The sequence below is a fragment of the Coturnix japonica genome, chromosome 24 (genome assembly GCF_001577835.2).
Source record: "Coturnix japonica isolate 7356 chromosome 24, Coturnix japonica 2.1, whole genome shotgun sequence".
NCBI lineage: Eukaryota > Metazoa > Chordata > Aves > Galliformes > Phasianidae > Coturnix > Coturnix japonica.
In genome coordinates, this window is record NC_029539.1 from 5,396,039 (window position 1) to 5,422,368 (window position 26,330).

The 26,330-nt window shown below is 45.3% G+C and overlaps 2 protein-coding genes across 9 annotated transcripts in view; both read right to left on the bottom strand.

The window, feature by feature from the left end:
* Positions 1–529: 529 nt before the first annotated feature.
* DLAT (dihydrolipoamide S-acetyltransferase) lies at positions 530–8,454 on the bottom strand. Its single transcript, XM_015883821.2, has 14 exons — positions 8,167–8,454; positions 7,804–7,905; positions 7,362–7,486; positions 7,095–7,251; positions 5,842–5,968; positions 5,309–5,493; positions 4,677–4,842; positions 4,419–4,486; positions 4,027–4,119; positions 3,829–3,936; positions 3,182–3,297; positions 2,734–2,896; positions 2,461–2,597; positions 530–2,172 (listed from the first exon to the last, which is right to left on the bottom strand). Exons 1-14 carry the CDS (start codon positions 8,380–8,382, stop codon positions 2,043–2,045), a joined length of 1,893 nt encoding a protein of 630 aa, XP_015739307.1. The 5' UTR covers positions 8,383–8,454; the 3' UTR covers positions 530–2,042.
* A 596-nt stretch (positions 8,455–9,050) lies between these two features.
* The window catches only part of DIXDC1 (DIX domain containing 1), a 33,556-nt gene continuing 16,276 nt past the window's right edge, over positions 9,051–26,330 (bottom strand). For 3 of the 8 annotated variants that reach the window (XM_015883815.2, XM_015883819.2, XM_015883813.2), the window contains 15 exons: positions 21,532–21,644; positions 20,196–20,344; positions 18,154–18,243; positions 17,994–18,047; positions 17,783–17,833; positions 16,705–16,809; positions 16,156–16,209; positions 15,505–15,609; positions 15,355–15,426; positions 14,565–14,651; positions 14,244–14,405; positions 14,055–14,121; positions 12,439–12,547; positions 11,783–11,891; positions 9,051–10,374 (listed from right to left, as the gene is read on the bottom strand). In XM_015883815.2, the coding sequence (XP_015739301.1) occupies positions 10,189–10,374; positions 11,783–11,891; positions 12,439–12,547; positions 14,055–14,121; positions 14,244–14,405; positions 14,565–14,651; positions 15,355–15,426; positions 15,505–15,609; positions 16,156–16,209; positions 16,705–16,809; positions 17,783–17,833; positions 17,994–18,047; positions 18,154–18,243; positions 20,196–20,344; positions 21,532–21,644 (1,513 nt within the window). In that variant the 3' untranslated portion in view covers positions 9,051–10,188. Of the gene's footprint in view, positions 10,946–11,782; positions 11,892–12,438; positions 12,548–14,054; positions 14,122–14,243; positions 14,406–14,564; positions 14,652–15,354; positions 15,427–15,504; positions 15,610–16,155; positions 16,210–16,704; positions 16,810–17,782; positions 17,834–17,993; positions 18,048–18,153; positions 18,244–20,195; positions 20,345–21,531; positions 21,645–23,863; positions 24,534–26,330 lie in introns of those variants that run through there. The other 5 variants (XM_015883820.2, XM_015883814.2, XM_015883816.2 and 2 more) reach the window with 5 other exon arrangements.

The following is a 26,330-nucleotide window of genomic DNA, read 5'->3' on the forward strand; positions in this document are numbered from 1 at the left end:
TACATCACAAATCAAGACAAAAGCTGCAACTTTAAAATGCAAACTCCAGGAAGACCATGAAGAGCCAGGTTTTCCTTTGTTTCTCTGTAACCTAAGAGGTCTGTACAGAAGTACCTGGGGATTTGCAGCTATCAGAGCTGGCCTGCTGCAGGCTGCGAGCAGCAGTGTACTCACCACCAGCACTCTAAGCACACACATGAGGCATAGACCTGCAGGCTAACAAACCTATTCCAGAGTCATTTACTGTTCTTACTGCAGGGAGAAAGCCAAAGCTTTAGTGAGCCAGAACTTGAGCTGCTGCTGAGAAGTGCAGCAAGGAAGGTAGGAAGACTCAGGCTTGGTTCTGTGTGACTCAAGACTCAAGTTTGGTGCGACAGTCATTAAGCATGGGATAACCTGGGATATCTGTGATTACAGCTGAGGGTTATTAGGGTGAGTGTCACTGTTAGATGGAAAGGCTGAACAGCTCTGCTTTGCCACAGCGGTACAAACAGCCACACGTGACTCAACAGAAAAGCACTGCAACATGTTTTAGTAGTTGTCAATTCAAAACATTTAATAGAACGTAGGTTCACAAGAGCAGGTCTGGAACCCAGATATTTTAGAACATTAAAAAAGAACCCAAAAACATAATGCACTTTTTTTTTTGCTTAAGCCAGGCATGAAAACCAGCTAACACAGCAACCAGACATTAAATAGTTCCCACAAAAATATTTAATTTCCACAGTATTTTCTTTCAATATCTTTAGTGAGTTTTGTATCAGAACTTTACAGGGGACTGTACTTAATGCGATACACAGAACGACAGATCAGCTTCATCTGTTTTTGGTTTTTGGTTCAGTTTTTGGTTCACTTCTCCCCCCTGTTCAATTCTCCAGGTCACGCTGAAGTTACTACACAACCCTCCTTTTTACATGAATGTTTCCATGTGGAAAGTGGAATTTAAGCACATTCAGCACTGCACCCCTTTCAGGATACAATGACTGGGGTAACTGGACTCAAGTCCAACAAGCAATTCCAACATCTCACATACAATATATACACAGATAGCACATTCTGCTGCTCACTGAGGCTGGGACAACACAGACAGTTCAGGGAAGAACTGCAGTACAGTGACTAATGCAGAGCTTCCTATGTTAGAATGCCTGAAAAAGTTGTCAAATGTTTGTGTCACCACATGATTAACACCCAGGGGTGGGATTATGAGCATGTGCCATTTGCCTACATGGGTTCCAACACACAAAGTCTCTTGAAAATTCTGCAAAAGTTACTTCCATGGCATCATAGTCTGATACTAACTCAGCAAGAGGAAAAGCAATTAAAGAGTCTTCATATGAGAAGCACACGTAAGTGAAAGTCTACAACAAGACAGCACGTTCCCTGTGGTATCTGAGATATGATACCACAGGTATTGGTGTTCTTTCACCTTTAAAGTGCTCAGAAGGGATCCCAAAGCTGAGAAGTTCCAAACCAGTGCTAAATTCCAAAAGAGACTTGGAATGCTAACACTTGGCCTTTGAGAAATTATTCCCAGCGGCTTCAGTCCCTTTAGTGCATCTGCCATTGCCACCCCATCCCAGCAGGAGAACAGAATAAGGGAATTCAGCTCCTGTGTTTCAGTTACCATCTCATCTGAACTCCTGTGAAGAGATGTTTGCAATTCAAATTTCTGAGAACAGAGGTTGTGAAATCACCTGCTGTGCACCCCCACCTCATCCAACATAGTTTAGAAACAGATGGCAGCACACACACTGCCTGGATCATTTTGAAATCGGGGATGCTAAACTGTTTTGAAAGAGTTTGCAAGTTAACCAACTGTATAAACATACAGTACAGCTGTAATATTGCCTTGAATAGCATTTCTGCAAACCTTTTCTCTGTACAGACTGGTAAGAACGTTACCAGATAATATAATACATATTTAAAATTAAAAAAAAAAAAAAAAAAAGGAACTCTTTTAATAAGTCTGAATACTAAAGTCTAAATAGCTCGTTTAAAACAGAACAGTGTGATCCAGGAACATTTTGCTTTGCATGTTTCAATTATAGCAGCATGGTTACTGGCTTTTCAAGGAAATTCTTGAATTCAGCAAGCCACTGTGCTCCAACAGCTCCATCTACAACACGATGGTCACAGCTCAGTGTAACGGACATCATACTGGCCACATCAAATCTGGAAAAGAAAGGAAACAAAAAACATTCGCAGAATTCTCTACAAATTGCTGCCAAAGGTGGTAACGCTAACAAAGCCAAACTGCTTTTGTCAGAGAACTGGCAACGACAACAGAGCTTGGAGACAGATTCTGTCTCCCTGTAGGCACTGGACAAAACGTTCACACTGGAAAGCAGACCGTAATAACTCCTTTTCTACAAGGGAAAAACACAACCGTGTTTATAGCTGTTATTTCAGAGTTTGAATCCAGAAGCAGAATGCAGAACCAGAGGAATTCTGGTTACTTACCCTTTCTCATTGTCAGCTGGCACCAGCCTTTGCTCTGAGGAACCAACTGCAAGGATGCAGGCTTGAGGCGGATTGATTATGGCAGAGAAATTCTTAATCCCATACATTCCTAAATTGGAAATTGTGAAAGTACCACCCTACAGGAAGACATTCACAGAAAAGTCAGAAGAGGTGTTTCACGCAGAATGACTGAAATATCACAAGACAGGCTTTGCTCATTCTGAACATGGACAGAAGCCAATGGCAGCAGTAATAGCAAATGTAGTTCCTCACCTGGAATTCATGTGGCTGAAGTTTACCTTCTCGGGCTTTCGCTGCCAAAGAGACCACGTCCTTACTGATAGAAGCCAGGCCCTTTATATGTGCATTATACACAATAGGAGTTATAAGCCCTGCAGGAGTGCTCACTGCAACACTAACATCCACTACATGATTTCTGCAAGACACAACAGAGATGTCAGTTACTCAAGCAAGACAAAGAAAAAAAGATAATAAAAAACATTAAGACAATTCTAAGTTAATATTCACTTTGCAACAACTATTTCACCTTGTGCACCAACCTCAGACACAAGATTCTCAGCAATTGGATTGAACCCCCTTGATCTTTGTACAAAACCTGCTCCCCTCCCTTCTTGAAATATCACCAGATCATCTGCTATTGTGCCACGAACTCTCTACTGAACAAATAAAGTTTCTGGCTTCGACCGTACCATAAACTTACTGCCTAATAACTGTGTCCATCCATGAAGAATTTGCCTCAGGCACTTTCAAGCACGCCAGAGCAGAAGCTTTAATTATAAAGTCGTTGACAGAAAGCTTAACATTATCCGAGACCACCTGTAAATGAAGAAATACGAGTCGTCAGTTTGTCCCTCACACGTTAAATAATTTGGATAGTCGCTGCCATGGAGCCTTGTTTAGAGAAAACGTAAGAAAACAGTCATACTAACTGTACACATTAATATCAGAAGTGCCAAGATAACGTAGGAGGTGAATACACCTCCTTTACAATTTAGGGCACAATTTTTTAGTGTCTATTTTCCCCAGCTTATAATTAATATATTTTGCTTAAAGTTTTTACCCTTTCTCGTCTTAAACACCTTTTCAATCTTTTTCCCTACTTTTTGTCTGAAAGAACAGGACACAACCACACAGAGCACAGAGTGGCTCTCTTAGGGAAGTTCGATGTCAGTGCACTGCCCCTTGGTAATAGTTCTCCTGTCACTGACAGTCCAAAGCTGATCCACAACACGAAGGTAAGACACTGAAAGGACTATTTTTCTCCAAGTCAAACTGACATATCACCAAAAAACGGTTGGCAAACCTGTGAGAGAATGCAGCTTCACCATGGCTCCCCAAATACTTCACCTGATTAAGTTCTTTTCGTAGCACCAGTACTTCTCCCATGTTTACATCAACAGAAAGATAGTAGTGAGGTATTGTTTGTTTAGACTGCATCAACCGCTGAGCAATGACCTGTAGGTACACGACAGAGATGAAAATAAACGGATTTAGGAAACTCTAGATTGCAAATCACAGTGCCAGGAATGGCAAAAATATTCTCACCCTCCGAATGTTGCTGATAGGGATATCTGTGAAGGTCCCCGCTGGTGCTGCTGCAACTGCAGCAGCTGCAGGTATTGCTTCTACTGCTGGAGCCTACAACCAGAGAAGGACAGCACTGTTGATAGGACCATACAAATATCAATTGCAGAGTAGCTCAGTACGTGAGGCAAGCACTGAGGCTATGCTGTCTCTTGCTTCAGAGCAACAGACACTTATTCAATCTCTGGCCACAACTAGATTCATGCCAAACCCTACTACTGATTATTAAGTGTAGTACTTGAGTGATTTTGAAACATGATACTGATATACACAGCTACGAAGTTCCTAAAATGGCAAATCCTGCCAGATGATTGTTCTGCATACCCATTGTTAATGACCTGAAGTCTACTCACTGGGGCAACCTTTGGCGGCACAAATGACTCCACATCTTTCTTTGTGATTCTACCATCTGGTCCAGTACCTGAAGGTGTCAAAGAAAAATGTAAGAGGATCAGTAGCAAAAGGGCATTGCTTCTCAAGGAGGTTTCGTTCAACAGAGATTGGTGGGGACAGCTGCACAGCAAGGATGTTCCCAGCAGGGAAGAAAGCAAAGAATAGACAAATATGCAGCTAGAGGGACAAACAAACACCTGACAGTGAGAGCACCTTACCTTTCACTAGTGAAAGATCAATTCCTTTTTCTGCTGCCAGTTTCTTTGCTAGGGGACTAACCAGGATCCTTCCCTTCCGGGGAGGCAGCCCAGCTGTGGGGACTGTTGGAGCTGGAGGAGCAGCAGGTTGGGGAGGAGGAGCAGCAGCAGCAGGAGTTGCCACCACCTTAATAGAACAAACAAAGCCATCAGCTTCATGACTGTTTTGCAAAACAGTTAGTCAAGGGAATAACGGAACTAATCTGTAATCTAAAAGGATTCAGAAAGGCTTCTTGCACTGGAAATTACATCGGAAACTTCCAGTGCAGGATGTCAACCAACCTATTTAATTATACACCGAAACAGTAAAATAATGAATTTTATGCCCTCAGTTTTCAGGGAGGCATCGGAACTGGTAAGAGCAATAGGTCAAGAAGCATTCATAACAAATGTTGTTCTAGTTTTTGGAGGGCCAACTAGTTGACCTAAGAAGTGATCTCTATCACAAATGCACAAGTTAGCCTTGCACTCACAGAATCATGAACTTTACTGGAGTCAGGGCTTCACAGTCTAACCAGCACCACACTTCAGACCCAGCCAGTGACTCTTAATTGTCCCTGTAACTTTTCTCCCTGCCTAAGAAGGGTCCTTACTGGTGGAGGAGGAGGTGGAACTTGTGCCTTCATGTCAGTTACTGCAGTCTCTTGGTAGTCAGCGAAGGCAGGAATATCAGACTCCTTCTCCACAATGATGCATAGGGTTGTTCCTAATGGCACATCTCTTGTTCCTTCAGGCACCAATATTTTTGCCAGGTAGCCTTCCTCCTGTACTTCAAAGCCTGAAGGGGAAAGAAACAAAATTGTTTTGGTGCCTGTCACACCAAACAGTAACTCTGAAAGACTTCAGTAACTAAAGCTGTGTCTGTATCTGGTAGACAATTCTTTTTTTTTATTTTTTCAGTGTAAAAGGTAGGAAATATCTCTTGTGCACTGTACATTCCTACCAGGGACTGATGGGCAAACAGTTATTTCTGGGAGCTCCAGTGGTTCTCTCTCCAGCAGCATGAGAGCAACAAAACACTTTTTAACTGCCCCACATCTTCATGTCCTGAGCAGCTGGGGAACAGCCAGCACAGAGGCTCCTCTAGATCCTCCCTCATCTGTTCTTGCCTTTGGAGTTGACTCACCTATTGTGGCTTTGTCTGTCTCAATTTCTGCTAGTAAGTCTCCCTCGTTCAGTTTCTCCCCGACCTTCTTTTCCCATCTCTGCACTGTGCCCATTGTCATGGTGGGTGACAGAGCTGGGAGAGCAACCTGTAAGCCAGAGTACGAATGCATCAGATTTTGGAGACTCAAAAGGAACAGTGACATAGTCGAGAACTCTTGACTAAATGATGCCAACGTAAAGGAGCAGAAAACGTTTAACACACTCTTAGATCTGCTTCCATTACAGCAAAGCACAGTTTCGTGCTGTATCTCAAGTTTGGCTTCTTTTGTCAAGGCAAGAAAACAAGCAAATGCAAAAATGAAGAAATCTAGATAATTAGTACCATCATCCCTGGGGACAGTCTTGCAGCTGCTGTCTGTAAGGCTCAAAGGAAGGCTACAGCAAGTTACTTTTGACTCTGACAAACATGCCTCGTTCCTGTAACAGCTATACAGACTTGTCTTCCACTAAGCGCTTAAATGTGCTGTAGGTTTAGACACATACTGTGTAAAACAAACACAGCACACATAACAGCTTTAGAACAGAACTGGGCAGATAATGCAATTAACCAAGTAGCTGAATTCAAGTCAGATCAAGAAGCACTGAATTAATACCCAGTTCATGTATTGACTTTCCATAGCATCTCAGACAAATCAGTTTCTGCACGTCTTTAACTGTGAAAGGAGATATTTTGGATCTCGGGTTTCAAATTAACATCACAGAACTACCCTGCTATAAAGTGCTCAGACAGAACAACGATGGATGCACACTTCAGTATCTAAGCAAACAGATTATCCACAAATAGAGCTCATTTTCAGTTGCTCACAAACACATCTGGTATGTTCAGAGTATCACAGACTTCTGGGTTCTGCTGAGATCTGAGCAGGGCCCTCAGGCCACTCACACTAAGTACAAAGTCTTTTTATATCAGAGCTGTCCAAACCAAAGGAATGCAGCAGTTTTTTTCTCATCTGCTCAAGTAGCCACGAGAAACAAGTTATCTCCTACCAGCAGCTGGGATAACAAAAATCATTGTAATAAGAAAACTTTCTGGGACCACCACGAACAGCTGCTTTAAGCACACACCACTTTGAGAGCCATGTGCTCCTGTGGTTGTAGCTAATGCTCTCCTGTTCCTGACAGTATTTATGACAAAACGTCCTAAATCAAATGAGGCCAAAAAAAAAGAAAAAGCATGCAACAAACCTCAGATGGTTAATAATGCTCTGTTACCTGCATGTGAGGAGGATAAGAGCTGCCAGGAGCCTGAGGAGAAGGCGGAGGTGGGGGTGAGGGTGCTGCAGCTGGAGGAGGAGGCACTGAGGCTGCAGGGGGAGCAGATGCTGCAGAATCCAGAGTGTAATTTTTAAAGGCATCGACATGTTCAGGCCTAAAAAAACCCAAACAATCAGACCAATGACACTGTCATGGCCTTTAGCACAGGGCACACACAAAGCCCCAACAGAGAAAATTCAACTAAAGGGTTTGGAAAATACATACTTCTCTACTGTGATACATATTATGGCCCCAATAGGAACATCTCTTGTTCCCTCCGGTACCAGGATTTTGGCCAGGTAGCATTCCTCCAAACTCTCAAAGCCAACTGTTGCTTTGTCCGTCTCCACCTTTCAAAGAAAGAACAGGACATTGTTATGGAAAGGGAACAGCCGTGAGCTCAGAGCCCTCCAGTGCCATAACGTGGGGTCTGAGAGCACAGAGCCCTGGCACAAACCAACAGCTCGGGAGAGGATTCCTCTCGGAAGGGGTGGGTGCTCCTCCTGCACAGAAGGAACAAACCCAGCAGCCAGTCCTGGCAGGCTGCAGGTAATCCATCTCCAGCAAGATCTTCACAAAACGTGCTCAAGAGAGGGCGGGCAGTGACAGAACCCAGAGCACACCCGCAGCCCAGTGTAAGCCCGGCACACCCCGCACCCTCTGATACCTCCGCGATGAGATCCCCTTCGCTGATCTTGTCGCCCTCCTTCTTCTCCCAGCGCGCGATGGTGCCCATCTGCATCGTGGGGGACAGCGCCGGCAATGCCACCTGCAGGGGGAGGAGCAGCGTCACGGCACGAGCAGCCCCCGGAGCCGGAGCTCGGGGCAGGGCGGGACGGCAGGAACAGCCCGACTGCCACCTCCCGGCGGGGCAGGAAGGTGGGATGGCGCTAAGCGGGGGAGCTGTACAGAACGGGCCTAAGGGCGCCGGAGGAACGGCGGGCGGTAGCGGGGCTCGGGGAGCGCGGGCAGGAGGGGTGGAGGGCCCGCAATGCCGAGCGGGGCTCGGAGCGGGCGGCAGAGCTCTCACCTTCTGGTGCGCCGGCAGGCTGCAGCGGCGGCACGGCACGAAGCGGGGCCAGGCGAGAGGCGGCAGCAGCTCGTTGGGCCTCAGTGCCGGACCGCGGCCCCGAGACACGGCGCCCACCGCCGCCGCGCGACCGGCCCCGGCGGAGCTGAGCGCCCGGCAGCCCCGCGCCAACCCCGCGGCCCCCGGGGCTACGCGCTGCGCCAACACCCGCCACATGCTGCACCGGAGCCGCCGCACCGCACCGCACCGCACCGCACCGCAGCACCGCTCCGCCGCTCGGTGACCTCCTCCGTCCGGGCGCGGCGCCGCACGGCCCGCACGACACTGCTGCGCTGCAGTAAAGCGCGGACGGAGGGGGGGGGGGGGGAGGCGCGGAGTGACGCCGTGTGGGCATGCGCCGCGTCCCGCCGCGCTCCTTAAGGCAGCTCGCACAGAAAATGATGAGCACCAGGTCGAGTTAATACGAAAATATAATGTAACGTATAACGGGGTACAGCGTCAGCTTAAAAGTATGGGAGCGGGCAGTAAGTTGGCAGACGGGCAGAAATAAATACGGATTCCAGCCAACGGAGCGGAGGTCCCGCGTGCAGCATGAAGAGCACGTTTACAAAACAAACCCGCTGAAGTGACTGCGGTGGCAGCACCATTTCATGTAGATACAACAGCTCCTTTCCCATTGCAAACTGGGTACCAAAAGGGCAAGGTATCCCTTAGAAGCTCTGATAACAGCTCCGCCATCAAACAACATGAAGTGGCAGCTACAGACCTTGAGAACTGTCTCCATAAAATCCTGTCCTGGGTGTGTGACCCTTGGCTGAAATAGAACCAATGAGCAAAACTCGATGAAACGCTTGAGAAACAAACTGCAATTGAATTACAACTGATTCCAATAGAACAACCCCATGCTGTATTTAACAACCCACTGAAACACAAGCATCAGAAAACTATTTCCAGGGGGGATGAAAATCCTTCTTTTCCAAGCGAGATGTGTTCCCCTGCCTGCAGCTATTGATGCATTTACACACTGATGAGCTTTTCTACTGATACCAGCCTCTGTCCGTAAAGAAAAAGTCACCACAACAAATCATGCAGAGCAGCAGCTGTGCTGCCCTTTGCCAGGCTGGCACAGGGCCCTGTAAAACCCTTCAGCTCTTTCTTGCTTGTACAAGCGGGCAAAACATAAAATCCAGTGGGAACTAGTTGAATTTCCAAAGTAAAATAAAGTCAAACCCAGTGTTGTGTGAACAGAAGACAATACAAAACATCTCAGGATCCACCAGAGAGAAAAACACCATATAATGCGTGCAGAAATATACAGAAAGCACTTGCACTGGTATAAAAATATCCACGGTCATCAGACAATGTAAACTGGTACAAAATAATTCCAAACAGTAACATATTTACAGAGGGATGTGTTAATATAAAACAGTAAAACCAGGTTCACCCTCTCCCAGCCTCATGCACGGTACAGACATGCGGGCAGGCCGTGAAAGGGCCACACAGACCAAGAATGAGCAGAGCCTTGACTTGCCATTTGAACTTTAAAGTCAACAGTGCCTGCTGCAGACCGGAGCCAGCGCTGCGCAAGTGGAGCTGACAGGTAGCAGGAGGACAGAGCAAAGCAGGGGAAAAACAGAACAAACAAAAGCCAAAACAAACAATCCCCACAAAAGCCTTAGGGATCTGAGGGCTCTCAATCGTCCAGTCTTTCAGAAGCCCCAGCAGTAGGCATAGCAAGGAAATGGTGCCACTGATAGGACTTATCCTATAAGTGTATTTATGTTTGGTGGCTCTGGCAATCAGCAGACAGTAGCACAGTGATGCCTGTGCACAGGAGTTGACAATCAGTTGCTGTGCTAAGAAAGAAGGCAGACAGGGCTTAACAAAGGGGGGGGGGTGTTTTAAAAGTACCTTGAGGAAGCAGCTGATTGCAGTTCCTGCCTCCCCAAATGAAAACTTTCAGCAGAAAAGCAAGTACCAAGATCCCACAGTCCCCTGGCAACAAAACAAACCCAGAGGACCTCAGAAGTACATCTTTGGGGGACAGGCGGGAGAAGCAGGGCTAGGAACCAGAAGCCTGAATCTGGAAGAAAGGGAGCTTTGCCAAGCAGATGATCTTTGCTTCAGATCATGCATAAAACCTCCAGAAGACTGTCTTCCTTCCCCAGGTCCGCTCAGTCTGGACTGTCCACAAAGTTCACTCTGCTCCTGCAACACATGCAAGTTCAAGACCAAAGCTGGTCAAACCTTCTGCTCACATAATCTAGTCGTTTCTTCTGACTCACAAAGGCAAAACTTCATATTTCTGCTATCAGTGTAGATTTATGCAACACTTTGTACAACAAACCAGAGGTGAGATGCTCAGCTCATGGACTGCAGCACATACAGCAGGAATGGAGAAGCAGGGGAAAGGATGCATCATTAAGGCCTTTAGGGTTTAGTTGACAGGAACAAGCAAGGTGTTTCTTTCCCACAGATAACTGTTTCAGTCCCACAACGGTGTCTGTATTTGGCCACAGAAGGTCAGGTGTCCATGCCAGGCCTCCATGCACACAACATGCACTACCCATTGTTTGCAGAGAAGCCCTTTCTCTTGGCAGCTTGAGTTGGACTCCTTCCAGCACACATGCTTTTTGGTCATTCTCTGAGCTCAGCAGCCAGTTACAGGTTTCCATAGTGACAAGACCTAAAAGCTTGATTAATTCTCCCCATGGTCTTCTTCCACCCAGGCCACAATTTTCCCCTCCCAACCAGGAATGATGTCATCATCATGGAATACCTATGAAAAAAGAGTCCAGTCACATCTGAAGTCTGGACACTGCTCTCCCACATGTGAATAGCATTAGAGGCAGAAACCAAGTCAGAGATCCTAGTTACAATTCTACAACACAGCTCACATAACTTACACCTCACCCAACACTGATACACATCTCAGTGTTTTCAGATTTTAAGTTCAAAGCTTTACAGTCATGATTTTTTTTGTTGTTGTTAGAAAAAAATAAACACAGGAAACATGCCCCTTCTTATCCATCAGAATCCAATTCCCATCTGTTTCTGCAGAATAGCTAACTAGTCGGCTGACTGTCCCCAATGGAAGGTAACCCTTCGCACTTGTCTTCATCAATTTGTGAAACAGGAACCACCCTCAACAACCTTTAATGAATCCAATCCATACCGACACCAGCCTAAGCTCAGACAGTGGTATAGTGCAGCACACAAAGGAAAAGGTGCCACAAACATGGCCACCTCTGAAAGACCTTTAAAATGAAGTAGGAGGATGTTTTGTTTTTTTTTAAAAATAAATGTTGCAACAGATTTCATAAAGCCACTATAAGAGCCAGAAGTGTAGCCTGTATTTTGCCAACAGCCTTTGCCTACAGGGCTCTGGAAACCCCAGACAAGCAATCATGTTAGTATCTTTGCTCTGGCTGCAGATGAAAACATCCCATTTTTAGCTTCTTAGAAGAGGAGCTTAACCTACAATTGTGAAAACTGGCAGTTTGCTTGAAGACATGCTCAAAGATTTTTTTAGTTTAGAGGTGATGTGTCCAAGGTCTCCAGGGCTGTGTCACAATACTAAACCCAGCACTGGCCAACAGTTAAATTCCACACCTACCTCCTCTTTGACTGTGCCAAACTCTGGATCCAGGGCTTTGAAGTGGTACCGGTGTGTTCCTTCACGATCAATAGCTACCTTAAAATCCTTCAGTGTCACTTCCCCTAACCTGCAAAAAGAGTCCAAAACTATTCCATAGTACACTGGACAGGCTTTATCTCAAGTGTTATTGTATGACATGCAGGGGCACAGCACAAGTCAGGCTAAATACTCAGAACATCAGCCACAAGACTGTACCCCTCCAGGAACACACCTGTCAACACCAAGGTCTTCTTCAGAGGAAGAATTTCCTCCTAGTTTTCTAGGAACCACCTCAAAACAGCCTTTCTCCCTTTCCCATTTTCATTGACTGATGTGTTTTTTGGCACAGGAGTCCTGTACTTCATGCTACATGCCAGAATAGAACTGTTTGGATGCCTTCTCTTTGAAATTAGTTAAAAACCAACAAATTTCCTAGAGCTCTAAAAACAAAAAAGTGTCAGCCAGGGGACTGCTTTAGGCAATTATCCTCATTCAGTGGTATAAAACCTAGTGCCTAAGTTAACGCAAAGCGAACCTGTGCTAGTGGTGACCATACCCAGAAGAGATCAGACTAATATTTTCAAGGAAAACAAGCATCTCCCAAATAACAGAAGCAAGGCAAAACTAAATCTCACCTCTTTGGTATGTTGACCATGAAAGGTGTGAGGGATCGGTCAGTGAAGTACAACACTTTGGTGCAGGCACTGGTACTCATCACAGGTGTGCTGTGAGAATGAGGCAGTTCTGCAAATGAAAGAGCCCAGAGCACAATAATAGGAGAACAAACTGTCTCACACCACAGCAGGAGACAGGAGGTGCTCTTAGCATCAAACTTGCCATCAAGAACAAAGAATCTCCAGGTGGGATGAGATTCTTACAAGGGTAACAATCCCTGGGAGGGACCAGGTATTCCTCTGCTTAATGAAAAGCTTTAGATTTTAAGGTAACAACAAATCCAAATGTATTAGCTTGTAAGATTTTCCTACCAGTGCTCTCTAGGATTCCTATTCTACCTACTGAGCAGCTTGTTGCTTACCATCTACTCCACAGGCAATGACAGAAGAAGTGACTGAGGAGTAATCCATTCTACTGTTTAGGCTAACTACAGTACCACTTGCCTTCACTTGCAGATGAGTAGAGCAGGATGGTCTGATTAATCACCATCGTTAAGGCAAAAGGTTACCTATATCCTCCCCATCTGCCCACTCAGCTCCACCAGGATGAGTGTTTGTGCACAGATTTTTCTTTGCTAAGTAGTGTTTCTCTCCCTCTGGATACTGCCTAGTATCCCATACCCTTTCAATGTTCTGTGCTGAAAGCTGAAGCTTCACACTGAGGATCTCTACAATTTCAACTCTCAGCATGCAGAAAACAGTACGGACACCAAGTTATAGGTTTTCTACAAACTTTTGGAGCCACCTCTTAGAACTCTTTACACCTGAAAGATTTTAGGTTTATGGCTGCCAAACTCAATTTTCCTGCAGTACCACAGGTGACAAAGCCTGCTAAGCCTTAATGAGAAAGGGAGAGGTATAGTACACGTGTAGAGACCCTAAAATCTGCAGTTTATAGGAGAGAAGGGAGAACTCAACAAATCCTCCCCAGCCTCCCTTTCAGATTTCTGAGTATCTGTCCTGCTTTCCTGCACATCCTGTACATGATGCAGGCTACCCTGCTGCTGGATGCTGCAATGCAGCTGAAAGGTGGCCTTTGCCTTTCCCCAGTACCTGGAAACCTCCACAGCTTCCCTCACAGACTTCCCAGGAAACACTTTTAACCAAAGCTTGAAACAAACAGCCTTTACAATGAAAAGCAAATGTGGAGCTGCTGCAGCTGAAGCCACAAAACATCATGTCTGAAATTGTGCTGTTCTGCATACGTGAAAGGAGCCAGACACCGAGGGAAGCAAGAGGAAAGGCATCTGTACAGTTACGTGTCCACTAGATGGTGCAAACCAGCAGTGAAGATGAAATAACATATTTCCAACTCATCCCATGGGTAATTATTTCTACCACAGTACTACCCAAATGGTTCAGACATTTCACAGCATAACAGTACTTTACAAACAAGCTGACCGTCTCTGACCTCCTTCCTTTGCTTGGACGCCAAGTGACCAAAGTGGGGATAGTAAACTTAAGTGAAGGGCAGAACAGGTGGTAGATTCCCAAGAAGATGCTGCATCCTACTCTTCGCCCAGAAAATCTGAGGAATTAATTCAGAAGTGAAAGAAGAGGAACTGAAAGATGCTTACTGGAGTTTGGAGGCCAGGAGTCTCTACACTCATTTGTTGCTCTGCTTGCTGGTGATTTTCCCCGGATCTAGGGATGTGAAACCAAAAGAATGAAAATGAAGTATTACTTCCCAGCTGGGAAGTGGTAGTTCAGTTCAAGGTTCTGTGTGAAGGGCAGAAATTAAGAGGCAAGCACTAGGAAACCTTTACCCTTCTCTCTTGTCTCTTCTGTGTCTCCATGCGGTGTAGCCGTTCCATAAGACTTGATATGCCCTGCTCCAGGCTATCAATAGTGTGGTGCTGTGGATCATGGCCACTGAAACTGTTCCTCAGGCTACGAAGTGCATCACGAACAAGCTGCAAGTCATTTGTCTTGCCAAAAGACCAAAAGTTAATCAGATTACCTCCAGGCTGCTTTCTTCCTATCTAAAGCCACAGGCCTCAGAAAGGAGAAATAGCCCTTAACAGATTCCAGGACATATGAAGCCCACGCCTCAATCTGGCTGGGAAAACATCCCTTCATACACTTACCCCTCGGTGGGCTGTGGGAGCAGCTCCTTTCCCTGCTGTCTGGAGGAAGCCATTACTCTGAGCATTGTGACTGCTATATGCCATCACCTGTTCAGTGGAAGATGCATGTGGTGCCAGGAATATAAGCGTTAGGAATTCCCTACAGGTCTCAGTTTGCCAACTTCAAAGTGTGATGAGAGGGCATGAAAAACATTCATATACTTTCTGGTAGGTAAGTACATGCACTTAAGGAGCATGCAGGCAGTCCTATAGGCCAGAGCACAAATGAGATTTCTCACGTGTGGGTGAAGAAACACAGGCAGAGACAGGAAATGCCTTCCCACTGCCACAGAGGCCTGTTAAAAACTCTAGAGATCACTGTGCAGGTACTGACAGATACTGGGGCTGGTGCTCTTTCTACCAGAACAGTTCTAAGTTCTCAATAGCTGAGTCACCAGGAAGAGGAGGAGATAAGAAGGTAAGTCCTGGCCTAGCTGCTAGCCTGCATTAGACCTGAAGCTAGAGTCCAGGAATCTTTGATATCCACTTAATCCTGAGCTTTCCTTATTGTTTCATCCCTTATGATTTTGACACCAGAAGCTATGCAAGTGAGCTAACTGCTGAGAGCTCTGGTAAGATGAATGCTTTGTGAAGTAAGCCTGCCTTGCTCAGGGCATGGTCAATTAGACTACACTGAGCTTGGCCTCTCTAGGATGGATATAATTTCTAAAAGACAGTCAGCTAGAGGGTGCTGAACGGAAACACCAGTCCAACAGAGTGATATGTTGACAAATGCTTCAGCTTCCCATACCTCTTCAGCTTCTCTCTTCATGCAGTGAGCTAGCAGGGCTTCTTTGTGCTCCAGCTCCCGCTCCAAATCCACCTGTAAAAGGAACAGAAGAACCAGCACAAAATGAGCCACCAAGGGTAAGTACCAGCTCCCAAGACATCAGCAGCCCACCTGGTTCCACACCTGCTGGTAACTGGCCTCAGAAAGTTGCCTAAGCATTTCATCCAGTTTGGTTTGATGCTGTTGTAAATGTCGATCCTTCTGGCCCAGTTCCTTCTGTAAAAGGAATCAAAGCATGGTAAGGCTCACAATCATCATTATGGAAGGGAATACGTAGTCTGCCAAGACAAGGCTTGTCTACAGTTTGACCTACGCAGTCTGTATCTGCTTAGCTAGATGTTAGATCTGAGTATCAAAGCCTTGTTTGAAAAGGTTAGTCATAATACTGTTGCCTGGAGCCTCCCTGGCCAGTCAAGGCCCATGACTGAGGCCAGACAACTGATGCAGAGAAAACAGATTGATGAGGGATCGGTAGGTAATCGAGTGACAGACTGTAACCTGGCTTCTGCACATTAGACATCCAGCAAGCCAAAAGCAAGACAATGAAAGATCCACTATGAAAATGAGTTTGGGACAGAATACAAGAATTATCTGGTCCCTCTTTCTCATAGCAAACATGCATGGGCTATTGCAACTTATTCACTGCCCACAATGCTATTCCAAGAGGTGAATGAGTGCCAGAAAGAGAGCAGTCACATTCACAGGAGAACCACCAGATACCATCCCCAGCAAAGCCCCCAGTAGAGAGAGAGATTCCATTACTTTGTATTCTGCCAGTAGCCTGTTTCTCTCTTCAACCTTCCTCTGAAGATCAACCTGCAGAAACAACAATTAGGTGTGAAGTCTACATTCCTGAAGAGTTAGCAACAACCTCTTTGTGCCTTGTGCTAACAGAAGGCAGGGTGTGAGGGAGCTGGTCTACTTTCTGGGGCAGCAAACTTTTGAACAGGGCACTTCAGGCAAACACCACGTTGCAGCTCCACCTGTCAGTGTTCTACCTGCAAATGCAGAGAGCAGCATAAGGAAGGAACGGCGCAACTGCACTGAAAACATAATGGGAATCTCCTCCTTGTTTCAGCTGAAGGTCCATGAGTACAGGAAGTGGGGGGTGAGGAACACAGAGGTAAGATGAGGTAAGCTCCACAGATGGCTGTAGATTCTGCAGTGTTTACTGCACAGACCTTTGACTGGTCTTTCACTATCCCATAACCTCAAAAACTACAAACACCATCCTTTGGCTGCTGGAATTCCCAGGGCCACCAAACTCTTTCTTTCTAAAATAATAGCAGCAGCAGCAGCATAGTGACTCACATTCTGGTTGTGCAACTCTTCCTTGTCCATGTTCGCTCTCAGCAGCTCCTGCTTTAGCTGAAGAACTGAAGCATCCTGTTGAGCCAGCCTCTGCTGTAGAGCATCCTAGGAAAAGACATTGATAGGTAAGTGCAAGACAAAGGCAGAGACCTTTCCATGGAAAGTGATCTAGATCTTATGCACCAGAGCTCAAATGTTGTCAAAGGCCTGAAAGAACAGGAGACATACAGACATCTGCCCCAACAGCCTCTCATAGCCCTTCTGCCTTGCTCTTGCCCAGTGGCAATTTCCCTGCTAATGTTTTAGATGTTTGTGACAGAATGATTTCCCTCCTTCTTCCTGAACTTTCTGTTTCAGAAGTGTCCTGACAATTCTCCCTTATGGAAGAAAACAGCAGTGTCTTAGAGGGTGTTTACAGCAGCCTACAGCTCGTGTCTCCAGCTACACACACACAGCAGCTAGAGGGTAGTAAGAGGCCAGTGTCAGGGAGGGACACAAGGAAACAAACTCTCAGCATGATCTAATTGTGCAATGAAATCCTCTCCGAAAAGGCCACAGTCAGGACTAATTCTGTAACTTCTAACTCAGTATTACCCAGAAACTGAGAGCTCCGCCTTGGACAGGTGCTGCTGTCTTCCTTCTCAGAAGCCTAACAGGCAGCTCTAAAATACCTCCACTCAGGAGCAGATTATGAGTGTTCATAACTCTAAAGGGAGAAACTGAGCAAAACAAGACAAAGAGGTGAAAAATGCTGCAGTTGAAAAGGACAAGGATACCTCCTATGCTGTTTTACCTCTTGTCAAGAGTTTGTGTGGCCAGTTCTACTGTGCCTACCCCAACCCTGCAGACAGAAACAGAACCCAGGACTCCTCACTCCTAGCGCCTGTCTCAGCTGCAGTCTCTCCCAAGGACCAGAAACAGAGCACAGGATACCCTACCTCCAACTGCCCTACTACAGCTCCTTCTGCTCTCTTGGATTTCACAGAAGTGTAAAACTGATTGCCCTACTTGTACTTATGGGATGTAGCAAACTCCAGAGCTTTAATGTTTATATTTGATGGAGCGTCCTTTTCCTTACCTTTATCCCCTGTAGGTTTCGAGCTTCTTGTTTGTATTTCAACAGCTCCTTCTGTAAATCCAAAAGAGTTTGATTAAATTGCATCTTTTCATCTGTTCAGAATCAACCCAAGTCCACGTTCTCCTTTTCCCACATGGCAAATCAAATAAGCAGCTCCTTAAGCCCCTGTTATTAAAGGCATGACAGAAAAAAGAAAATAAATTCCTCTGACCTTTAGGTCTTGATTTTCTTCCACACTCTGGTCCAGACGACTTCGGATTATGATCTGAACACAAAAACCCATGATTATTACTTTGTAAAACACCTGCCTGTGGCAGAACATTACCTAGGGCTGCTCAGTTAGAGAAAACTAAATGCAACTATGTTCTCACCAGCTGCTCTTCCGGGCAGGCTCCATGTTCACAAAGTTCAAAGGACCCTTCCTGCTCATCCTCAGGTAAAGATCCATTGAGCAGTAAAGCCTGAGAGGATGAAGGAAAAAAAAAATTCTTCAGAGGTTTAAAAGGAAAAACCAGGCTAGCTAAAGACCCGGCTAATGGTCAGACATATCAACAGTTTCTAGAAGCATGGTGTTAACACCTTCAGCAGCTCCAAGTAGGCCATGTCTGCAGGAGTATGCGAGAATCTCCACTGTAAACTGAATCCAGCCTGAAGGATGGATAATCCTGTATTGTAGAAAGTGTGACTGGTAGGACTGATTTGCTCTAGCTGGTGCTTTCACAGTGACCTTTCTGTCTCAGGCTTATAGGACTCAGTGACATACAGGTATGTGCCAGGATGCTTCACAGTCAATAATTCAAAGTAATGTCTTTTTCTCTTAAATTATTTTTCTATTTTATTTCTGTTTCAACTCTATAGCTACAAACATAATTTGCAGCAATACTCCAGTTCAGCTCCAGAAGATTCAAGGCTGTCAGGCCAGGTTCTGCCTGCTGACAGAATCTTCCCCCCCAGAGTGCTGCAACTGCTGTTGAGTAGCAAGCAGCCAGCAATCTGCATTCAGTTAATGCAAAACCTCTTTGGGAAACTGTTCCCTGAGTGCATCCCAAAGTCTGCCCAGCAGGACAATCAAGCAAGAAGGAGCATAAAAAGCTGTCATGGTTTTACTCCTTATGGGGCACACATACATCAGGTCCCCGGTATTCCAGTCAAACTCTAATGAACTGGAGGCTGTAAGATATTGAACAAGAGGAGGTTGAAGAATAATCAATTAATCAAATCCAATTTCTTGGCTAGCAATATCAGCTGCCTCTTCCTACTCCTATATGATAAGGGAGCAGCAATGCCAGCTGCTCACCCTCACTCCAGAGATGTGGGGCCAAAGGATGGAAGAACGGGACATGCCAGTCCTTCCTGCACTGTCTCTCCCTGCTCCCAGTGGGCACATAATGCAACCGGATTTTACCAGTGCATGAGCACCTATTTTCTTTCAGAGTCTTTTGTGTCCTGTCCATTGTCCACAAGGAAAGCACCCTCCCAGCTGCCTGTGCTTCTCAGACAGTCTCTGCTTTGTTTACTGGCACATAAATATTTACAATTCAAAGCCAGTATGGTTCCCAGCACAAACAGAAAGGAATATTCCTGAGAGAGTTCAGGGTCTTTACCATATGGAACAGGGGCTTTATTCCCCACGCAGAATCACACAAACACATTGGGTTGAGGGTCATTTGGTCAGAGAGGGACTGGAACAGTGCAGTGAGAAAAAGATCCCCCAAATAAATGGTCATTGGCTGAAGAGGAGTGTGTTAAGCATCATAGTTCAGCCCAGTTCACCGAAAGACTGATGCACACCAATGTGACCCTTGATCACCCTGTGAATCTTGATTGATTTCCCAACATTTCTTGCCTCCTTGCATTACTTCTGATCACAAATCACAGAAAGGCTGCTCTATTCTTCCAGACCACCAGCAAAACCTGCAGGCTGCTAAGTACCCTGGTGAAGAATGGGAACCTCAGCCCATGGGAAAACACTACTGTATCTTTACCATTCTGCATGGCAACATGTGTGCTTTGCATGGCAATAGCATATACACAGGTCAGAGACACAGGGAGGAGCCACCATCCCCACTAAGCAACTGACCTCTTGACAATCACCCCAGGAGACCTCCCTGGGCCAGGACTCTTGCTCAGCTCTCAAGTTCCAGACTCAGCTGCAGGATAATTTACTTCCCAGCTACAGCTGGTATCACAGTATCACAGTCTTGTGCAGGTGGGAAGGGACCTTAGAAATCATCGAGTCCAACCCCCAGGATTCGAGCCTCTGTGCTGCAGAGTGGCACTTCTACCACTTGCGCCACAGGGGATTCGAACCCAGGCCCCCGGTGTTGCAAGTGGCATTCCTACCACTGCGCCACCGGAGGTAGAAAGAAAATGAATGTGTATGGAAAAGCTGGCTGAGAATAATATCTCTTACCTGCAAACCTGAAATCATCTTCTTTGCTTCTTCCATTTCCTTTTCCAAATGATCCTGTTGTTCCAATAGCTGCTCCTCCCACGAATTCTCCAAACATGACCCCAGGTTCTCTGCTTGCCATTCAGGCTGGAAGTGAGATTCTATCTCTTCTGAAAGAAAGAACAATTGAATGAGGCCATCACATACAGAGAGACAGAAAAGACTTGCACAACACTGTAATTGCCTCTGTCCATAATGTCAATCACATACAAACTGGCATGTGTTCTAGTGGGTATCAAGGAAGCTGCTACAGGTGAGACATCCTGTCTGTTTTCAAGGATTCTCAGTTCTCAATTCTCATTCTTCATGCAAAGGAAGCTTTCCTGAATATGCCTGCATCAAAGATGATCAGTATCCTCCCCCTTCATTAACTTTACTGTATCTGGTGAAGTTTTATGGCTACTTATAGTCGCTACTTAGTTAACCAAAGATGAAACCAGCCAGCTCAAGCTGCTGTGCATCCACAGACACGCAGCTGTAGTACACAGCTGAACAGGCAGCAAGTGCACAGAGAGTGCTGCTAAGAATTTAAGAAAGAGCCTGCCACGGCCTGCCAGCTAATCCACCTGCTGAGGTAGTCATCAAATACTTTTGGAAGAGCACTGAATCAGACTATACTGGCTGAGGCAGCAAAGCATTTCCTAGGAGAGCTTCTGTCATTCGCTGTTGGGATAGAAGCTAACCAGAAAGAGCTATTATTAAGCAGCATTCTTGGAAAGGGAAAAAAAAAATAAAAAAAATCACCTTAGGAGCTTCTTTGAAAACATTTTCTTCAATCTGCACGAAAATTTCAAGTGTAAACTGATGATATCACAAGGCATTTTTGGAAATACAGCAATAACTTCAATGCAAACACCACAAGAATACTTCAACTCTTTTCAAAGAGTCACTCAACCTATGTACAGATGCACTGTAAACACAGACTCCTCCAAAAAGTCAAGTTCTGCATCACAGTCTTTACAGGTTCACATGGACTGTGTCTTTAGGAATTTTATTTTTTCTCCCAACACAGCTTAATGATATCGTGATTAAAGCACTGACTCTACAGTGAAAATTGTATGCGATTCTTAAATCTCCAGAGCATGGTGTTTTCCAAGCATCAGTTAGCAAGCCCTCACAAACACTGACATATTAATGGCACCACTGTACTGTTAAAAGTTTTGTGATCTTACTTTATGTGAAGTTGCCCAGTATCCCATTTGCTACATTAATTTCAGTCTTTGGTGAACTTTTTAGTAAACAAATGCAAATAAATCTCAATGAAAGTGCGAGCTGTTAAGTAGTATCAGCAAACTACCTGTTTTAGTTTCTGCTTCCTCAGCATGGATAATCACAAACCCTGCTTTCTCCTCTGCCTGGGTTACAGTGGATTCACTCTTCGTGCTATGGACAGGACTGGGTGATGTGAGACTGCAGAGGATACAAGAAAGAGTTATTTCAGTGCACTGATCAAAACCACTCTCATCTAAGCTAAAAGCAAATATGTGGGAAATCCTGTTAAAAGAATTTTCTTCATAACAGGAATGGAAGTCATCAGCAGTAGGCTGATGATCAAAGTAGGCATGTAACTCACATAGAGGTAACACCACACTCTATTAAAGGTCTGCTCAGAAGCAATTCATAGCAAGTCTTGCATACTGCAAGCTAAACAAAAAGCCGCCTTAACTTTCTTCATGTCTCCCTCCTGGGCTTTAAAAGCATCACTGCAATCAGAAAACAAACTTGAAATTCTAAGGGCAAAACATCTGTAAATGTCAGATACCACTCATCCAGGAGTTCTCAGGTTTAAAGTTCTTGAAAGTATCCAAATAGCTTCATAGGAGCCATCTCAGCTGACTGTGAGCTCCAAACACTAAGCCTTTTCTCAGAAATCCTTCTGAAATGCATCATCCAGATGACATCAAAAGGCAGCTGAAGCTCACTGACCCATTCAACATACATCCCAAGTCTCAGGAACTAATCCTTGCAAGTGTAAGCAGGAGTTAATTTTTCATTCTCCTCAGCATAGAAACAAAGCACAGAGAACAAAAAGGGAAACAACGTGGAAGTAATAGAAAAATAGGATGCTCCAGCAGCTCGTCTTCTGCATCTTCCCAGCACTGCTGATGCACATTCCATGGCTCTCCCAGAATCAGTGAAGCCTTGCAATATAAATGAAAACTACTTGCTAGCGGCTCTGTCTCATCCATTCCCAGAGTTAGTGCTGGCTTATTTTTCATTTATACTACAGACTTCTAAACAACCTAGTTTTAAAGGTCTGCTCTTTTTAGACTTTCACCACATTAAAGAGAGAGATGAAGGTGAATTAATAAGTGAAAAAACTATAACCTTCTAATGAGGATCTCTAATAGTTGTGCCTGTTCCGTCCTGCTCAAACAGGGTGTGTGGTTGCTTAAGGGCTCCAGGCCACCTGACTTTGCCGAAGGATTTACCTTCAGGAAGACCAACTGCATTACAGCAGTCCTTAATTAAACACATTTTATATATAATATTTGCAACCATTTGCTTGCTACTGCTTATCACTGAATGAGCATACCATGTAAAATAACTGAGAGACCAGTTAATATACCTGGGTTTTGCATTACACAATAAGGATCATAGCTGGAGCTTTCAAACAGCATAAGTACAAAGCTCAGCTGATCTAACAGGTCCATTATCTGAAAGATTTTTTTCCTATGAGCAAGAAATCTTCACTTCCCCCTCCCCCCTCCAACCGAGACTTTGAATGTGCCATCATCCTGATATGGCCACTAGGAAGCACCCTGCTGGTTCTCATCCACGCTAAAGGCTAAAGGATGAGAGACATCCAAGAAAAACAGCATTAGCAACTACTGGATGAGAAGGTGGCAAAACTGAGGTATGAGCAGAGAACTGGAAGGAAAAGTGAACAGAACATGCAAGATATAAAAAACAAGGGAATACAGAACATGGAAATAACATTCCCTCTCTCCCCAAATCTACACCTTTCAGAACTGGATCCACAGCCCAAAAGAAATACAAAGACCCCCAGTTGGGGCAGGGATAGGCTGTACTGTCACTACAGGTTTCCACACCATACACTATTACAGACAATCACTTAGACATTCCTATGTCCATGGTCCCCTGTCTAGGCAGCTCCCTTATTTAAAGAGGCCAGAGGTTTTACATGGCACCAGAAACAAATTCTAAAACCGTGTCAAACAGTGGAAGCGACACTGAAATGCGTGCAGATGCCTGATGAAGCAGTATCAGGGATCATGTGGTTCCATTCATTACACCATCAGTGAGTTAACGCTGAAAACATTGCTACACTTTTTCTATCAGTTGTCAAGTCACTTAGAGCATGAAATATCCACTTACATGATTTTCTCTTTAAAGTATATCATAATTCATGGTTAAAACATGCAGAAATACACACTGGGAAATTAAAGCTATTCCCATTTTTGTGATGCAAACTGTTCCACTTTATTCCTTTCACCACCTCTTGGATTCTTAACCCACATATCCTTGCTCAGCTGAGTCCCAGAGATGTCAGTGTCTGCACAGCCCAGGCTTCAGGGAAACAGCCCCAGCGATAAACATGAACTCCCACAATTTTAATAAACACTCCACCCCCGCTGTTTCAAATGACAATGGCAACAATCGCTCACCATTTGACCTGCTTCCCTCCCATGATCCCACTTTAACCTCTCGCCTCACAGAATCCGTTTCCTGGGAAGCCTCAGGATTTGAGCTACAAAAATGTCTCGTTCCTTCACATGCTCAGAATTCAGTGCAGAAGATGCCAGCTCTTGTCAAACTACTGGAGAAACATTTGCAAGCCAGACTGCTTCACATTAGCTGAAATATTCACAGCCAAAAAAAAAAACCAAACCCTCAAGGTCTTTGCAAGAAACCGCCTGATGGCAGATTAGCAGCCCCTGTGCACGGGTTTGATTGCAGAGTCAGGAAATTCTGCTGCCTGGGTTTTGCTTTTGCTGATTTTCCTCCCGGGTTATTTGTCTCTTGCTGCTGCATTTTGGTCAGCTGCACACCCAGTTGTTTGCATCACAAGACTGATCTGGATTGCCAGTGGCGTTTCTCATCCCATTCTGCCCTCTTCAGACTCCAAGCACCTGCTGCAGATGCCAGCAAACAGCCAAGAGAAGGTGCTCCCGCAGGTAGTGGGTTCCCTGCTCCTCCAGACTCTGACGCTGGCTCAGAAGGCGACATGCAGCTCTTCCCAGCCGCGCGCACGGCTCCTTTTCCTCGCTGGCTCCAGCTCCCTCTCCCTCCTGCTGTCACACGGCTGTGCGAGGCACAGCCTTTCTCCGAGCTGCCTGCCTCGGAGAGGGGGAGGGAGGGCTGCTGGAAGGGGAAGGAAGGGGAGGAGGGATGCGCGAGGGGCTCGGTGGCCTGGGAATCAGCCTGATTTCGGCAAAATTTCCATGAATCATTTCTATTACATATGGTTATTAGATATCTTGTCTCTGGGAATTCTGATATTCAGGCTGCAAACTCCCTGAAGAGTTAATGCAGAAAATAGCTGATATGGAAAGGAAGTGCTGCCCTGGGACAGGCTCAGCAGCAACACAATTATTAGGAGGGGGTGGCTGCTGGTACAGACCTCATCTCACTAATACAATGGCTTGTTGCTCAGCTACTTTGCAAAGCTAAGCTTGTAAATTTTTCCATAAGGGAAGAGAAAGAAGAATCTAATTTTCACCACAGAACCCGCTGCCAGCAGAAGACACTGCCAGGAGCTGGTGGTCACGTTGCTCCTGTTTTCTTTGGGCACATCACTGACCAGAGCTAGAAGAAAGCACGGCCATTGTGAGCATCAACACATCAAAACAAAATACAGAGTATCGCTGCTACTGAGTCTTATTTCTGAGGCACCAGGCGGTGACTGGTGCCCTGTAACAGGGCAATATAGATATTCCTGATTTCGTAACACTTGATATAAATAGATCCTTCCCCACTTGGCAGTTCTTCCTGCAGTTCAGCAGCCAACCTATGTGTTTGTAATTGCTCTGCCTCCCGTTAACGGCGTCAGATAAGCCCAAATCTACTCTCTCCTTGCTCACACACAAGTTCTGTGTCAAAGCTATGGTCTTGCCCTTTGGCGACAGAGAGAGCCCAGCACTCACACGTCTCTCCCAGCCTGTCTCCTAGCTGATAAACACAGCACAGCTTCTGACCCTCTTCTCTGAGGTAACAAAAATCCATGATAGGTAGGGAATTTTCCTATTCTCTAGATACTGTGATTAAAATTTAATTACATATTGCAGCATATTCCCAGTTTTAATTAAAATTGTTTTAGCCCCAGCTTGATCCAATCTCTGATCATTTCCTGTTGAGCTGCCAGTAGCTCTCTGTGCATCCCATAGCACAGGATTAGCAGAACTGTAGGATAAGAAAAACACTGGGCAGCCTGCAAAGGCTCAGGCCCCCCTTCTGCTCCTTATGCACAGATAAATGAGCACAGATTGATCACTGAGAACAATTTTTGGTAGTTTCAAGACCTTAAACTCCAGATAAACAGCTCCTGTTAGTGAAATTAGGCAACGCAAAAAGTGTTTCTGTGCTTTTTTCCTTCTTCCCAAGCACCACACAGAGTTTCCAGAATTAAAGCTTTGCCAAACACATCAGCCCTCACTATTTTGGCCCCAGGCCTCTATCCACCCACATCAGCTCACATTCACAATGCCTACAAGACACACTGTGCTCCAGTGTAGAGATGTGCTATTTTTCTCCTGGAAAAAAAACAAAACAGGTTTTAAAGTTCCAAACAGAAACAGACCTGCGTGGCAGAATGTTTTTTGAACCCACAGTAAATTTTGGAAGTCAATGATGACATAAAGGCTTTCACCATGTTATGTCCTATCAGCAACAGTGTCACCATTTCCATATGGGAAAGGAACTCCTGGCACAGCAGGGAAAAAACAAAGCGATGTAGGATTTGTACACAGAGTTTAACTGAACAGCAAAATACAGCCACAAACAGCTGTTGTCCTACAACCCCTGCCTGACAGGACAGGAGAGTACCTATGGCTACCATAAAATGAACAGTGAGTGCAGGGAGGCAGCATAGTTCAGTCATTATCCTGCTGAGATTTCAGTTCAAGAATTAACACC

Coding starts and splice junctions, on each gene's coding strand:
- DLAT (XM_015883821.2), bottom strand. CDS start 8,382: ATGTGGCGGGTGTTGGCGCAGCGCGTAGCCCCGGGGGCCGCGGGGTTG. Junction 7,252..7,361: donor ATATGTATCACAGTAGAGAA/GTATGTATTTTC, acceptor GGGTTTTTTTAG/GCCTGAACATGTCGATGCCT. Junction 3,298..3,828: donor TACGAAAAGAACTTAATCAG/GTGAAGTATTTG, acceptor CTTCATTTACAG/GTGGTCTCGGATAATGTTAA.